Source organism: Octopus sinensis, linkage group LG13 (genome assembly GCF_006345805.1).
Source record: "Octopus sinensis linkage group LG13, ASM634580v1, whole genome shotgun sequence".
Lineage (NCBI taxonomy): Eukaryota > Metazoa > Mollusca > Cephalopoda > Octopoda > Octopodidae > Octopus > Octopus sinensis.
Genome location: NC_043009.1, coordinates 37,386,335 through 37,403,679, shown reverse-complemented (window position 1 = coordinate 37,403,679; position 17,345 = coordinate 37,386,335). Strand labels below are relative to the sequence as shown.

The following is a 17,345-nucleotide window of genomic DNA, read 5'->3' as shown; positions in this document are numbered from 1 at the left end:
TTTTTGTCCCTTATAATATTATATACAGTCATATTGTGCAGACGATACAAACTGATGCGAGGAATCAAGAAAAACGACGATATCTGTTCACACCAAAAATGCCATATATATATATAATGAAGTAAACGACGTAAGTTGTTCTTCAATAGAAACTTCTTTTCCATCCGATATAGAAAGACGATCCCTAAGAAAATTTTCTATCCTGCCTCAAACAGAGAAAAATACTGAAGACTCTGAGCACGTTTGTAACGTGGGAATATATGTCTACATCTGCTTGTTTCTCCCAACATATGCACTTGTGGCGAAATAGCGGAGTAATAAGAGTGTCTGACGAAATATACTTATTCAGCTCCGAGCAGTTCTGAGTTCATATCCAACTCTATCTTTCATCTTTCAGGGATCAGTAAATAAAGTACCAGTCTACGGCAGTGGTCTAACGGAATCGTTAGAGAGTCGGATGGGACGCTTTCGCTGTAAATATTTTGGCTTTTGTAATCAGACTTCAAATTCCGCCTACATGGGTGATAGACTTAATTCCGTTGCCCGGTTTAACACCACAGCCTACTTTTTGGGTGCTTTTACCCGAATTCATTCTGTTGCAAGTTTTTAGGCTTGGTTTGTGTAAAACTCCGGAAAAACTAGGACTCCTTGCACAACCACCCCATGCACAAGACCGACGGTGTATGTGTGTTAGCATATACATATATGCCTGTGCGACATTTTTTGTGTGATTACTATTTATTTTTCTTTGAATGTCAGTATTGTATTATATTAAAATAGTACATCAGAATAAAATTAATTATTATTCTAATCTAATGCATATCTATGCAGAACTTGTCCATGTACAGTTTATCTACTTCCTATAGCAGCATACTGTCAGCCATGAGACAAGCATTCATTGCTCATTAGGTAGATCTCAATCTTCGATGCTGTTAGGCCTTTATTGTGATTTGTAACTCAAAGATAAAGTGAAAAAGATGGTGTGTCAGAATTAAGAAAAGAGAAAAGGCATCAATTTCCTGTCAAACTATCCTTTGTTCGTTGACAGGAAATTGAGGCCTTTTCTCCTTTCTTTATTCTGAAACACTGTCGTTTTCTCTTTTCTTATTTCTTACACGTTATCTTTCCCACTTTCTGTTTCATCGATTCTCTTTATCACCCATCGGCTTTTCATCCTGAAAGATGTAACACAGCCACATTCAATCTCTTTTGTTATTACGTGCTTTTCTTTTCTTATTTTCTCCTCATTTTACATTTGTCACAAAAAAGGGGAGTAGGGTAAAAACGATAAAGACATGTAGAAATATGGTGGAGAAAGAACTAAAAACCGTAAGTTACCAGGTTTTCTATCCACCTCAACTGCTTCTTTAGTAGATACCAGTAAAGAATAGAAAACTAACGAGCGTGTGTGATCAAATAAGACATATAAGGAAACAAATACAAATATGTAAGTACTTGCTACCTCGTATTTACACATAGACGCGAGTGCTCACACACACACACACACATACACACAAACACACACACACACGCAGGCAAACACACACACACACACATAAATAAAGATAGAAAATAGATACATAGATAGATGGAAAGATCTCTCTATTTATCTATATATCTATATATATATCTATCTATCTATCTATCTATCTATCTATCTATCTATCTATCTATCTATCTATCTATCTATCTATCTATCTATCTATCTATCTATCTATCTATCTATCTCTCTCTCTCTCTATACACAAACACACACACACACATATATATATATTCAAAATAAGCAACACGAATGACTCCGGTAATTTAGTACGATCGTTTCGTACTACATCATTTTATTAAATGTTGTAAGTATTACAACATATTTAAGTATATATATATATATATATATATATATATATATATATATATATATGTATGATAGATCGTCCGTCATGTTATGTGATAATGATATACCAGCTGCAGAAAAAGTAAATAAACATAATAAAATAAAATAAAATTTTATAGATAAATAAGTTATGTGGAAAAGAAGGAAGAAAACAGAAGTGTATTGCTCATTTATGTACTCTACTGTAAGCGGGAAAATCTCTAATAGAGAAATATTTGTCTCAGAATGGGCAGTGATGTTTACTCATGTCATTGTTTTGACAGAATGAAATGAATGGGCGCAGTTGACTGCATGCTAATTTACAACGGCTGTCTGGATATTCAGCCTGTTTTAGAGACTACATTTTGGCACTGAAGGCAAATACACAAACACGCCCCCTGCACGCACGCACAGACATACATAGACATACACGCGCACACAAACACACACATGTGCACACACGAAAGAATGGGGGAGAGAAAGATTGATAGATAGATAGGTAGATAGATAGATAGAGAAGGGGCAAGGGGCAGTACATTTTATTCATTGAACGTAATTGACATCACCTCCCTGTCTCCCTTCATACAGGATATACCCACTCATATAAAAAGAGGGAGGAAAGGACGGAGGTAGGTAAGTAGGTAGAGAGAGAACGAGAGAAGCAATAAAATGTTTAGCGTCAAATAAGTCAGCATCGAATCAGTAGTACCAAATGCACAGCGCCAAAACGGTTGAACCAAAGCATCTCACACCTTGGTTTTTATAGTGTAATTTGCGAGATTTTCTTTTGGCCTCTGGTACAAAGATTCATAAATCATTCACAAGCATTTGAAACACTGGTACTTACCTCCTTTTATGGATTTTGGTTATCTTTAAGACCTTCAAGGTGGTTTTCAGTGCATCTTCGAATCGTTTATGAGGCGCTGTAATTTCTCCTTGCATTTGCTAGTTCAGAATAGAAGATTGATTTTAGCAGTCTGCAATCAGGTGTTCTAACCACATATTCATTATAGCACAACTGGATTTGCTTGGTTTTTCTCAAATAAACATGTAGCATCAGTATATCTAAGAACCTCTGTATTACGAATTGTATCCTGCCACATTATGCTTCATATATTCCTCAGACAAAACATATGGTTATGATTTAAGCATTTTAGCATAGGATTGGTACACTGTGCGAGAGTCTGAGTACTGTAGACTCAGGAATACTCAACCACTTCTGCAATAGTTAAATGCATAGGTATACACAAAGAACTGGTGTATTCAACTTCGAACCGAAAGAAGGTCCATATATTTTCAATCTCTGTGGATGTTCAGTAAGTGCGTGTATATGTGCTTAGTGCATGTGTGGAAATGTCCTTGGACTATTCAAACAATTCTGATAGATATCCAAGCGGAAAATTGTGATCATAAGTGGATAAATTATACTGGAATACTAACCTGTGGCTAGAGTAATAATGCAAAATAATGCAATGGTTTAGATAATCATTACATATGTGCGCACGAGCATACCTATACAGCACGCACACACTCACACACATACACACACACACACACATGCATATATATTTCTACATGTATCCAGTTCATTTATGTAATATGCAGTTTCACACACACACACACACACACAAATATATGTATTCACACACACACACACACATACATATACACACCTACAAACACATATATGACCGCAGTTCTCTTTCGATGAATAAAAGAATTACAGAATGTCGTGTGAAAGAGATCGGGCCAAACTGAAAAGCCCTTTAAATGGATTTCTGTAATTCTAAAGGCTAGTTTTAACCATTTTTGCTTGTCACGTGTGATTACATATACGTGCATATGTTTGTATGTAAGCATATGTATGTATGTATGTATGTATGTATGTATGTATGTATGTATGTATGTATGTATGTATGTATGTATGCATGTATGCATGCATGTATGTATGTATGTATGTATGTATGTAATTACGTATGTATGTACGTATGTATGAATTTTTGTATATATATATATATACATAAATACATACATACATACATATATATATTTTTTTATATATATATGCATATAGACACATAAAAATGCAGAAAAATATGTATTTAAAAATAGACGCTCACATACGAATTAATGCACAGACACGCACGTAACATGCATATAAATCAATGTTTATACATGAATACATACGACCAATTACGTGTACATATAAATCTAACGACGTACTTATGAATGCATCTGTCAAACTAATTAACAGTGTCTTGAATATATATAACTCAACACAGCGATTCCGTTAATTGATAACACCCCTGACCCCCCACTAAACCACATGACCAATATTCTAATGCACATTAACAAACCAGAGACCGCTCAGTTTGAAAATCAATATGGCACCCAGTTATACGAAATAGATAATTTTTCGAAGACATTAACGTGTTAAAACGTTTGTACCATAGTGACAATATTCCCCTGATGTCACCTCAGTTATAACTCCGCTTTGAAAGGAATTTAATGAATGTGTTTACTCACGAAACTGCTTGCAACGATCGGCCTTATTGTACTATCATTGGGTTTTGTAACAATTCACAAAGTGAAGAGATATTAGAGCTGCATTAAAACACTCAGAGTCGTGTGAACACGTTCCACAGGCATGTATGTATGTATATATATATATATACACATAGTATTACTGGCGTGAGTGTGTAGCGGTGGGTTAGTGGAGAGGGATATATATAAACTAGCAGTATTTAAATATGGGATATCGATAGAAAGGATTTTGTATTGGTTTACAAAGAAGGATATATCAAGATAATCGTTTGACATTGACATACACATACCTATGCATTCCTTGATATTGGCACGCACACGTGCACACACACATACACACAAATACACACACATACATACGCTTACATACATGTATATTTATAGCTAATGGTTTTACACATAAGATTGAGTACATAAGTGTGCGTCTACTTATATATGAGTGTGCGTGTATATATATCCATACATAGACTCACACACACACACACATATTAATATATGTGAGTAGGTATGTATATACCCACTTATGTATCTATACTGCATAACACCACAAAGTGTTGTGGGGAATAAGGGTAAGTGGTTACATCTGAATTTAGAAGTATTAAGAAATATGTAAATAGATAATTTCACGGTGTATCTCGGAATGAACACAGTAAATATTAGCCTATAATATGCTGGGTAAAAACCTCGTCGATGAAAAAAATGACAGGAGGCTACCTGTGGGAATCGAATTGTACAGCTATAACATTGGCAAATATGTTTACAAATAGAACCAAAATAATTTTTGTTCTGCTTTCAGCAATGTATGTTTCGAGTCCCGCAGGTAGTCAATGGCTCTTTTGCCTTCCAAGGGGGATTTTAACTCAGGATATTACAAGCTATTATTTATTGCTGTATTTGCTTCAGACACACCATTAAAGCACTTATTTTCACATACGAAGGTAGGCACGTGCGCACACCCTCCTCTCTCTCTCTCTCTCACACACACGCACATACACGGGGCTGTTGGGAGTGTCATTTGAATACGCAATTCAGAGTTTGAATATACAATCGTAAATGAATAAGTTACATATATAATACACAATTATATATATATATATATATATATATAAGTTTTTCTAATGGCGTCTGCCACTGATGTCGAAAAACGAACAGTAAGCATAATTAAATCTCAGAAACATTGGAAACGAAAGAAACTATGTGATCATTAATGCATTTGTGTTCCCCTTTTATTTATGCATTTACAAATTTAGTTTTTTTGTGTGAATTCCATCAAAGTAAGCTGAATGTTGATAGAAGTTGAAAATCATTTTAATTTGACGCCACCTTAGAATATAATTAGCGATTTATCATAGCTTGTTCAGCTGCGCTTCCACAGTTTCAATAAAAATTATCAACGAAGAAAACCTGTTTGTGCGTTAAAATGATATCAGTTAAATAGCATATAGAGTGTTTGATATTTATAATCAAAAGATTAACTTTTAATAAATTTCATGTCAACATATTGAAATTGAAGATTAAAAACTTAGAACAGACTGTTTTTATTGTATGGAAGATTACTCCAGATTTGACAGATTTGTCAGACTATGTATATTAGTTTATAGATTTTCGAGGCAGAAGAAATGCACTTTTATTGAAAGAATATGTAGATAGTTAATTCGATCATTCAATAGAATGCATTCTAAATGGCCAGAGGAGGCCTTTCACACCCACCGGCTAAACTTTGGTGTCATGAAGTGTTATCAGTGTGTGACCGTAGTCTTTTGGTCATTATATTCCTCTTAGCTTAGATTTTTTGGGCCAGTCAAAGTTTCGAACAGTCTCAAGTGTAACTGGCCGAAACTGTAAGGATGATTTGGAAACTTGACTGATAAGTGAAGACTGCGAATGACCCATTCTTGTTTTTTCCTGTCCGGATGTTTTATTGTCTGTTGTGTTCTTGTTACATTTTTGGGATATATATATATATATATATATATTATATATATATATATATATATATATATATATATATATATATATATATATATATTATATACATATATATATATATACATATATATATATATATATATATATACATATATATATACATATATATATATATATATATATATTAATATAAATAAATATAAGAGAGTGGTCACTATATGGCTCACTCTAGCACCAGTTAATCCAAAAGGTTTCAACCACAAAAATATATGTTTCCCATGAAAGTCAGTACGATTGTTAGCTCACACGGACAGGGCAAATAAAAAATAACAAATAAACAAAATACAGATTATTTTGGGACAATTGTTCGCTATTAATGAATTAAATGTAATTTTACTTACAAAAAAATCCACTTGTAGCTCGTCAGCCAAAACTATCTGGATGAAATCCACTCATCACACGCCAGATTTTACCATAACGATAAATACGCGGTGGTTCAATTGATTACAATCCGACGTTATAATTCAAATGCCTCAACCAACAGCGCGCCAAACTTTCACGGAAAAGAAATACAGCATTTAGAAATAAATGCAGCATAATTATAATTAATTAATAAGGGTGAGAGAATAGATACTAATTAATAGTATATCTATTCAACACCAAGTGGCCTAGTGCTCCGAGAAACCTGGATTATTATAATATTTTATAATATATTACAATATTTTTACAAAATAAATATAAGAGAGTGGTCACTATATGGCTCACTCTAGCACCAGTTAATCCAAAAGGTTTCAACCACAAAAATACATGTTTCCCATGAAAGTCAGTACGATTGTTAGCTCACACGGACAGGGCAAATAAAAAATAACAAAAATACAGATTATTTTGGGACAATTGTTTCGCTATTAATGAATTAAATGTAATTTTACTTACAAAAAAATCAATTGTAGCTCGTCAGCCAAAACTATCTGGATGAAATCCACTCAATCACACGCCAGATTTTACCATAACGATAAATACACGTGTGGTTCAATTGATTACATCCGACGTTATAATTCAATGCCCCAACCAACAGCGCGCCAAACTTTCACGGAAAAGAAATACAGCATTTAGAATAAATGCAGCATAATTATAATTAATTAATAAGGGTGAGAGAATTAGATACTAATTTAATAGTATATCTATTCAACACCAAGTGGCCTAGTGCTCCGAGAAACCTGGATTATTATAATATTTTATAATATATTACAATATTTTTACAAAATAAATATAAGAGAGTGGTCACTATATGGCTCACTCTAGCACCAGTTAATCCAAAAGGTTTCAACCACAAAAATACATGTTTCCCATGAAAGTCAGTACGATTGTTAGCTCACACGGACAGGGCAAATAAAAAATAACAAAAATACAGATTGGCTGACGAGCTACAAGTGGATTTTTTTGTAAGTAAAATTACATTTAATTCATTAATAGCGAAACAATTGTCCCAAAATAATCTGTATTTTTGTTATTTTTTATTTGCCCTGTCCGTGTGAGCTAACAATCGTACTGACTTTCATGGGAAACATGTATTTTTGTGGTTGAAACCTTTTGGATTAACTGGTGCTAGAGTGAGCCATATAGTGACCACTCTCTTATATTTATTTTGTAAAAATATTGTAATATATTATAAAATATTATAATAATCCAGGTTTCTCGGAGCACTAGGCCACTTGGTGTGAATAGATACTATTAAATTAGTATCTAATTCTCTCACCCTTATTATATATATATATATATATATATATATATATATATATAATATATATATATATATATATATATATATATATATATATATATATATGTATATATACACATATATCTGTAAATAGTAAGGAGTTATTCCAAACGTTTACCGTTTTGCCCTCAGTTAGGTATTCAAATTGGTTATTCAACAGTTAATATATAAATCTAATAATATTCCCATAAGATGAAAATTTAGAAGAAACTGCATCAGTATTATAGGAGGGTTGCAATTGTAACGGTTACTAATCGGTGCAGTTGAAACATATGTAGGTCTATGTAAAGCTGTATATATAAAAAGAATTAAAGGCAATGCTATGCAACTTCGTAATAATCCTTATTATTATTGTTGATATATATACATATATACACGTATACACACACACTAACATATACATACATTCATACATGCGCGCGCGAACACACACTCACAAACACACATACATGAATATATATATATATACTATTTTATTAAAGCCAAAAAAGCTTTACAAACTGTTACCCAGAGTATCCTGTGACCGTCTATCATACAGTTGTATTGATATAATCTGTATTACTCTATGTTTGATATTCGAATACTATTTTTTCGACCTTGTTTGCACATATATGCTTACCTGTACGCACACACAGACACACGCGCACACACACATTCACGCACACATGAGTGTAAGTATATATTAATATCACGAAGCACAGAGGACGATGAATTTTACGGATAAGGGAAGAGTATGATAGAATAAGTTCTTAACTGTTTCTATAATGCTTAAATAAATACACTGGAGAAGTGTAACCACATGCCGTTTTACGACTTCTTTCCGCACAAATAAATGGGACTTATACAATTTTCTTGCCTTCACAATGCATGCTGTATGCTACTTACTTAATCATTCAGTATCTCTGGCTGCCAGCCCAAGGCACTATTTATGGAATTCAAACGTCCCGATTTACTGATGTCACAGTCAAAGAACATCGCATGTACTTCATAATTATTCTTAGTAAGATATTTTTTTTCAAAACTACTAAAAACGTTTATATATGATATAAATTATTTAGGACAGCCAGTTGGGCATAGATAGCGAAAGAATTAGCAGGAAAATCAATATAAGGAAATATGTTTGGACATCGAAGCTAGTCATTTGTTACAAATTGTTCTGTTCCATACAAGTAATGCAGAATTAAATATATAACTGCATGGAATAAACGAATATATGAAAGCACAAGCAAATTATATTCACATACATACATATTGTATTTGTATGTATGAACCCACACACACCTACACACATACACACACACACACACACACACACACACACACACACACATAAATGAATTTCGTTCAAACAATTTCCTCCACGTGGTGAGTAGTAGTGAAAAACATAACAAAAGAATAAAAATACACACAATTTATATATAGAATAGAATATTATGATAGTCTACCGGTTTCGCGTTTCGCTAATCATGACATTCAAATTGGTGAAAATATTGCAATTTTGTATTATCTTAAGTCTATGTTGTATTATGAGAGTTTGTTTGTAAATGAACCAGCATGTAGAAAAATGTAAGTGGAGGTAATTGGTGATTGTTATTATTCGAGATAGGGGTGGTAATTACACATTTTTGAGAGGGAGTACAATTTTTTGTAGTGTACACTTTTTTCGGAGTTATAAATTCATGAGTTAAAGTAGCGAAATGAAATATGAACAAAGTTATGTGTCCATGAATTAAAATATTTACAAATCCAAAGTTGGTTATGCGTTCACATTCAGGCGCGGCTGGTATTTTTCAATTAATATATTTACTTCATTTAATAGTTCTTGTATAGAGATTGATCCCTTGCACTGGTAGATGGGGAAAACTCTGAAGTTTGGTTGGAGACTACTCGCACATCACTCTATGTGTTCGCTCAATGGTATCTGTCGTTACCACGGGAAATGAATCTATGTTATATATCATATATTACATATATGTATATTCTTGTAAAAATTCAATGAAGATATGTTCTATTAAAAGTATTGAATAATCCTTTAGTTAATGTTAAATAGTTTTTATACTTAACTTGGCACGTTAATATATAACGGGAAGCTTTATGAAAATAGACAAAAGACGAAGGCAGGTGGAAAACAAACGAACAATTGTATTAGTATGGCGCTCAGGAAATATAAATAAAACAAGTCTTTAACGTTTCGAGCCTACGCTCTTCAACAGAAAGATACACAGAGAGAAAAAAAACACAGAAAGAAGGAGAGAAAAAAACACAGAAAGAAGGAGAGAAAAAAAATGCGTGCAGTAGCTAACGAATCAACATGGCGATCTGATTTCGGCCAGAGGTCAAAGATCAAACATGAGACGCGAGAGCGAAATAAGGGGAGATAATAGGGTTGATAATAGGGTTGAAGGACCAGCTAATAGTGCGTAGGAGGGGTCTGGACGTGTGTATGTATAGGGTTGGTGTATGTATTAGTATGTATAAGGGTGTGTGTGTGTTGTGTGTGTGTGTGTGTGTGCATGAGAGAGTATTAGTGCGTAGGATTGGTCTGGACGTGCGTATGTATGGGGTTGGTGTATGTATTAGTATGTATTAGTATGTATTAGTACGTATTAGTATGTATAAGTGTGTGTGTGTGTATGAGAGAGTATAAGTGCGTATGAGGGGTCTGGACGTGTGTATGTATAGGGTTGGTGTATGTATTAGTATGTATTAGTATGTATTAGTACGTATTAGTATGTATTAGTTGGTGTATGTATTAGTATGGCACATCATATATGATGTGATGTGTAAAGTCGTGTGGTGTAGTGAGGAGAAGAGGGGGAGGGGGGAGAAGAGGGAGGTACGAAGATGACGGGATCATTAGCACGCCGGGCAAGATGTTTAACGGAGTTGTTGGTGGTGGTGGTGATGGTGCAGGTTTTGGTGGTGGACGATATTTTGAGATTCATAGAAATTCCGCAGAGGTCGACTTTGCCTTTCATCCTTTCGAAGTCCATAAATAAGTACCAGTTGAGCACTGATCTTGTTAAAAATTTTGAAACCTACATATGTATGTATATATATATACATATATATATATACATATATATATATATATACATATATATATATATATATATATATATATATATATATATATATATATATATAGATATATATATATATATATGTGTGTGTGTGTGTGTGTGTGTGTGTATTGGTGTATGTGTATGCACACACATATTCGTCTGCTGCGTTTGAAACTCCGGCCGATATCGGACGAGGATTTGGCGACCTGCTTCTGTTTTCTGTTTGTGTATTTATTACGTTTTTGAACTTATTATTTAATGGAAGACCACGTAATCTTTGTTTACAGAATATATACACACACATACATTCATATATATATATATATATATATATATATATATATATATATATAGTACATACATACATACATACATACATACATACATACATACATACATACATACATACATATACATATATACATACATACACATATATACATACATACATATATATATATATATACATACATACATATACATACATATATATATATATACTTTGATACTTTGATACTTTGATAGGTTTCGGCCATTATTGGCCCAGGCCATGTCTAACTTAATAGCACCACCTGGTGAAGTCTTTCAAGTCAGAATTTGGGCACTATGGCCCACTCAAGTAGAGAGTTATTGTTTACAGAGACATATCCGGGTGTAGGGGGTTTATCCGGGATTTCTTGAAGGAATCTGTCCAAAGACTTCTTGAACCCTATAGGGTCAGTTTCTGTTTTAATGTGTTTTGGTGTAATGTTAAAGAGAGCGGGGCCAATTGAGGTGAAATAATTGTGCCGTATTGTTGTTATGAGATGAGAGTGCGATTTTTGTTTTGGGCGGATGGCACGGGGCCCAAGCCTTGGATGTACCTTAAAGGTGATGCCAACATCATTTGGGCAATGCTGATGGAATATTTTCCACATCATGCAGATGATGTAGCGCTCACGACGACGTTGAGAGAATAGAGTTTTAGCTTTTCTAGTCGACCCCAATAGTCGAGGCCTGTCATGCCATCTATCTTTTTTGTATATATATATATATATATATATATATATATATATATATATATATATATATATATATATATATATAGATTATATATATATATATGTATAGATACATATATATGTATACGTATGTATGTACACACACACATACATATATATATATATATGTGTGTGTATATGAGTGTTTGTGTTTCTGCGCGAATCAGCATCATAAACAGGAGCATTGAAAAAAATGGTTTGTAGCTCTTCATGTGTCAATTTATGAGCTGTAAATTCGAATAAAATACAGATCGACCAAATGAATATCGAATAAATATAGGTACTTGAGTCCAGATAATCGACAAAATCCCTTTAATACCTTGCTGCAGAGCTTGCAGCAACAGACTTAATGGAACTTAGTGAAAGGACGTATGAATGGAAATAATGTTATTTCGTTGTTGCCATCTCGCAAACTTTTACAGTGTGTAAGTGTTTGTGTGTGTGTGTATGCATATATATGTATATATACATATATATGTATATACACATATATATGTATATATTTACGTATATACATATATATATATATATATATATATATATATATATATATATATATATATATATATATATATATTTATATGTGTATGTATATATGTATGTATGCATACATATATATATATGTATATATATGTATTTACGTATATATATATGTATGTGTGTGTGTATATATATGTGTGTGTGTGTGTCTGTATATATATATATATATATATATAGATCCATAGATAGATGTGTATATATGTATGTATATATATATGCATACATCCTGTATATCTATCTATCTATCTATCTATCTATCTATCTATCTATCTATCTATCTATCTATCTATCTATCTCTATCTATCTATCTATCTATTTATCTATCTATCTATCTATCCGTCTATCTATCTCTTTATATATTTATGTATATTAATTTAATGTATATATCCATAAATTTATGATTTAATTATTTTCAGGTATAAAGATCAAAATGTCGGAATCTATGCAAGAAATATAAATAGCAGCAACTGAAGCAGCAGCAGCAGCAGCAGTCGCGAAAGAAGCGGAAACGGTGGAGGAGAAAGAGATGACTCAGATAACGGTTATGGTGCCTATCGAATAAGTATTGGTGATGATGTTACAAGTGATGGTTGTAGTAATAAATGTACTGAGGTGTGAAGAATATATTGCAGCGATAGAAGGAAAGGAGAAGAGAAATAAAGCTACAATCACAACAAAAGATTTGCATAGCACCGATGTTGTTCAGCCTTAATTGCTCCTGAGCGAAACCATATTTCCTTGTTCACCAGTCGATCGACCAATAGGATCTGTCAGCTGTTGATTTCATCAAATACACGATTTGTTAATTTGCAAAAACACGCAGATTTTGTTTACTTCAACAATTTCGTAAACCGCAGGAGTCAGTTAGAGAATAATCTCACCAAGGGGAGATTATTGCCAAAAGCAACATAAGCAAAAAAACAACAAAAAAAAAACAAACAATCAAATAAAAACAAAGCAAAACAAAAGGAAATATGTTTGCCCTTCATATAATGTGGTGTTTGTTTAATACTCTTCTAATAACACATCCAGCAAGAGGGCAGGTCAACCTTACTATGAAAAGCAATCACGTTTCCAGGTAAGTTATGTTTTGTATCACTATGTGCGTGCATGTGTGTGTGTGTGTGTGTGTGTGTGTGTGTGTGTGTGTATGCATTATAAGCACATTTGCTCGTGTCTACGTACGCACATGTTTATGTATACGATACGTACACACAGAATCATACATATATACATACACACACACACACACACACATATATATATACATGTATGTGTATATAAAATGAATATCATATACATATGCATACACATATATGAATATATACACACATGCATACATACATACATACATACATACATACATACATACATACATACATACATACATACATACAATATAATGTATAAATATATTTCTTCCTAATTGAGTGTTCCCGTCTTACTGATACTGTTGATATGTAAAGAGGCGATTCTTTGTACGAAACTATGGATTAACTTGTATGAGCTGAGCATCTGTTTTTCACTGGCACAAGACACCAAGTTAGCAAGAAAAACTCGAAGGGCATGATTGTTGGTCTTTATGTTCTTTTCATTTTTGAGTTCTTTATGCTTTTTTATATTTTCTTTGTCTCCAAGAAGATCAGTTCCAGCAGTAATAGAGAAAATCCAGTTAGAGCAACTCTGCGCTTTAGTTTGTCACATTGCTGTTCATTTTGCACCATTTTGAGGGTTGAATTTAGCTGGTCTTTGTGACTATGGAAACGGCATCGTGGTCTTATTCTAGTGGACTTTTCCTAGTGGTGTTTTCTTAGTGGTTAATTCAGTGGAGGAGATTGAACTAGTAGATCTCTCTTGTTTCGTTATAACCCCATATCTTGACCATCGTAGTCAGGGTTTCATGATGGTAGACTCTTTGCGTCGAATGCTGGCTTATTTGGACAGTATTATTGGTATATGTAGTTCACTTCTTAAAAGTGTAAGTTGTCACGAAGTTTTTTGTTGACGTTAATATGTGTTTTGTGGACAATAATACGTAAAAAGAACTGAAATACCACTCAATACATTAAATGGAGCATAGAAATTATTTCTAAAAGGAAATATACTTCTTAACTTTTTCAAATTTAAAATTATGAAAGATGCTTACATAGAACTGTTTTCATTCCACCTACAGGGTGGACACAAGAATATATAACGGGTATCAAAAATCAACAAAGTCTGACGAAGCTCATCATCTGCGAAGCTTCAATTTCAATATTACTCAACTTTTATACATACAGACATATATATATATATATATATATATATATATATAATATATATATATATATATATATATAGATAACACACATACACACACACAGTGTATGCAGATTGGTAAAGACTGTGTATACAAAGGGAGGAAAATCTATGCAATGGGTAAAGTCTGTACATTTTTGCTACTTCTAATAATTGTGCCTGTCTGTCTGTCTATCTATCTGTCTATCTATCTATCTATCTATCTATCTATCTATCTATCTATCTATCTATCTATCTATCTATCTATCTATCTATCTATCTATCTATCATATATGTGTAAGATTTAGGGATCGAGGTGCAACAAGAAAGCTGGCTTCGAGCAATCCGTAGAAAACAACTTTTAGGAAACAATAGTAGTTTATTGAGACGGAAGGTTGCAGATTTTTTTCTTTTATCGAAGAACGATGAGCTGAAAAAGTTATTTTTATATTCCTCGGTAGGTAACCAGGGTTGCCGAGTGTGCGCAAAAGAATACAAAAGTTTCGGAATGAAGAAGTTACGGAATGGAGTATGGGAAAGCCGGGCTACATATTTTTCATAGCGAGTGGAACCTCAGAAGTGGTAAAATCCAAGTGTGGTGTATACCGCCGGCTACTCAGGCCAAGGATATCTTGATTAGATTAAACGCTACATGTTGATGCTAAGATTCAGTCAGAATGTGTGGAGGGTATAGTATGTGAGGGGTATATAAATGAGGGAGAAATAAGTAATAGAAGAAGGGAAGAAAGGAAAAATATAAATAAAATAAGATAAAATAAGATAAAATATTGGGGAGTGAAATAGAGGATAATATAGTAGTTTTAGCTTAATCATAGAATTCAATAGTGGGATTGGCATTTGAAGAGAAAAGAAATTGGAGGAGGGGGGTGGGGTGGAGAAATAATTTTGGTCGTGGGGGACGAAAGAAAGTATCTATGAATAAAACAAGGAAGGGTATGGAGTTTAAGCACGGTTATGGTAAAATGGCATAAATTGGTTCAATAAAAGAAAAAGCGAATGAAGGGGTGAAGATGTATGTAGGCGTATGTATTTGTACGTTTACGGGTGGAGGGTTAAGAGAGGTAAGAGGGTAGACGTATAAGGAGAGAAAATATATTTAAGGTAGTAAGTAAAAATACAGATATGACGTACGACTTTTCGTCGTCACTGTTATAATATCAAACGTTCTTGATGTTCCCTTACTCTCCAACTGTGTATCTTCAACATCATCATCATCATCATCATTGTTCGACCGTGGTCGAGACAATGGAATTTACCATGCTACGCCAGACTTCACGGTCCATCATAGCATTACGGAGGTCCTGTTGCTGGATGCCTGTATCCCTGGAGATTACATCAGAGTAGGAGAGTGTGCGCCCTCTGGTATTGCGAGTAGATGACTTCCAGAGGAGAAGAGTAGAAATTGTTTCGTTTTCAGCTCTACAATAATGTCCAGCAAACTGGACTCTCCTACCTTTCACAAGAGATGATACAGGTGGTAGTTTCCCATATATTTGCATTTTGGTTGGATGACTCTCATAAGATTAGATTTAGAGCTCTCATAAGGAGGCGAGTGTAGGTTCCATCCAACCGCATCTCAAGCTTCTTTGATAACGTCCAGGTTTCTGAGCCATATAGTAGAATTGGTTCGACTGTGGCTTTGAAGATTTCAACAAGCACTCCACGATATCTCTATTCAATAATTCCTACGACCTATATACTATGACTGTGAATATGACACTCCTCTCAGGCTGTTCTGCGCATGCTCATTTATACTAACTTGTACAGTTTACTTAGCCAATCACAGAGGTGTACAGATTCCCCATAAACACCTCCCCCTTTGAGGCAGGCTTTCCCTTTATTATTATTATTATTATCATTATCATTATCATTATTATTATTATTATTACTATTATTATTATTATTATTATTATTATTATTATTATTATTATTATTATTATCATTATTATTATTATTATCATCATCATTTTATTTCTTCCTTGTGGAGAAATTGGCGTATTTTTTGTTTAGGATCAGTCTCCAACATCTCCGTCCGCTTTCTCTTTCTAGTTGACTTGCGCACCGTTTCAACCCTTTCCCGAGGCGCCTGAATATCAAATATGTCATAAAGTATTTCCATAGGCTCTTCTTGTCTCTTTCGTCCTTCTGCGTATCACTTTTTCATTTGATTTACATGTCTCTTATGCACACATGTCTGCCCTTTCACCATATATATTTCTCTACAAAGACGTTTGGTTATTCGTCCTTGTTCCCAACTTTGTTTTCCATATTTGTACATTTAA

General features: G+C 33.5%; 1 protein-coding gene across 4 annotated transcripts in view; it reads left to right on the top strand.

The window, feature by feature from the left end:
* LOC115218280 (glycine receptor subunit alpha-3-like) overlaps nucleotides 1-17,345 on the top strand; it is a 196,286-nt gene that overhangs the window by 105,789 nt on the left and 73,152 nt on the right. For all 4 annotated transcript variants that reach the window (XM_036508324.1, XM_036508323.1, XM_036508322.1 and 1 more), the window contains one exon: nucleotides 13,182-13,843. In XM_036508324.1, coding sequence (XP_036364217.1) covers nucleotides 13,740-13,843 — 104 coding nt within the window. In that variant the 5' untranslated portion in view covers nucleotides 13,182-13,739. The remainder of the gene's footprint in view (nucleotides 1-13,181; nucleotides 13,844-17,345) is intronic.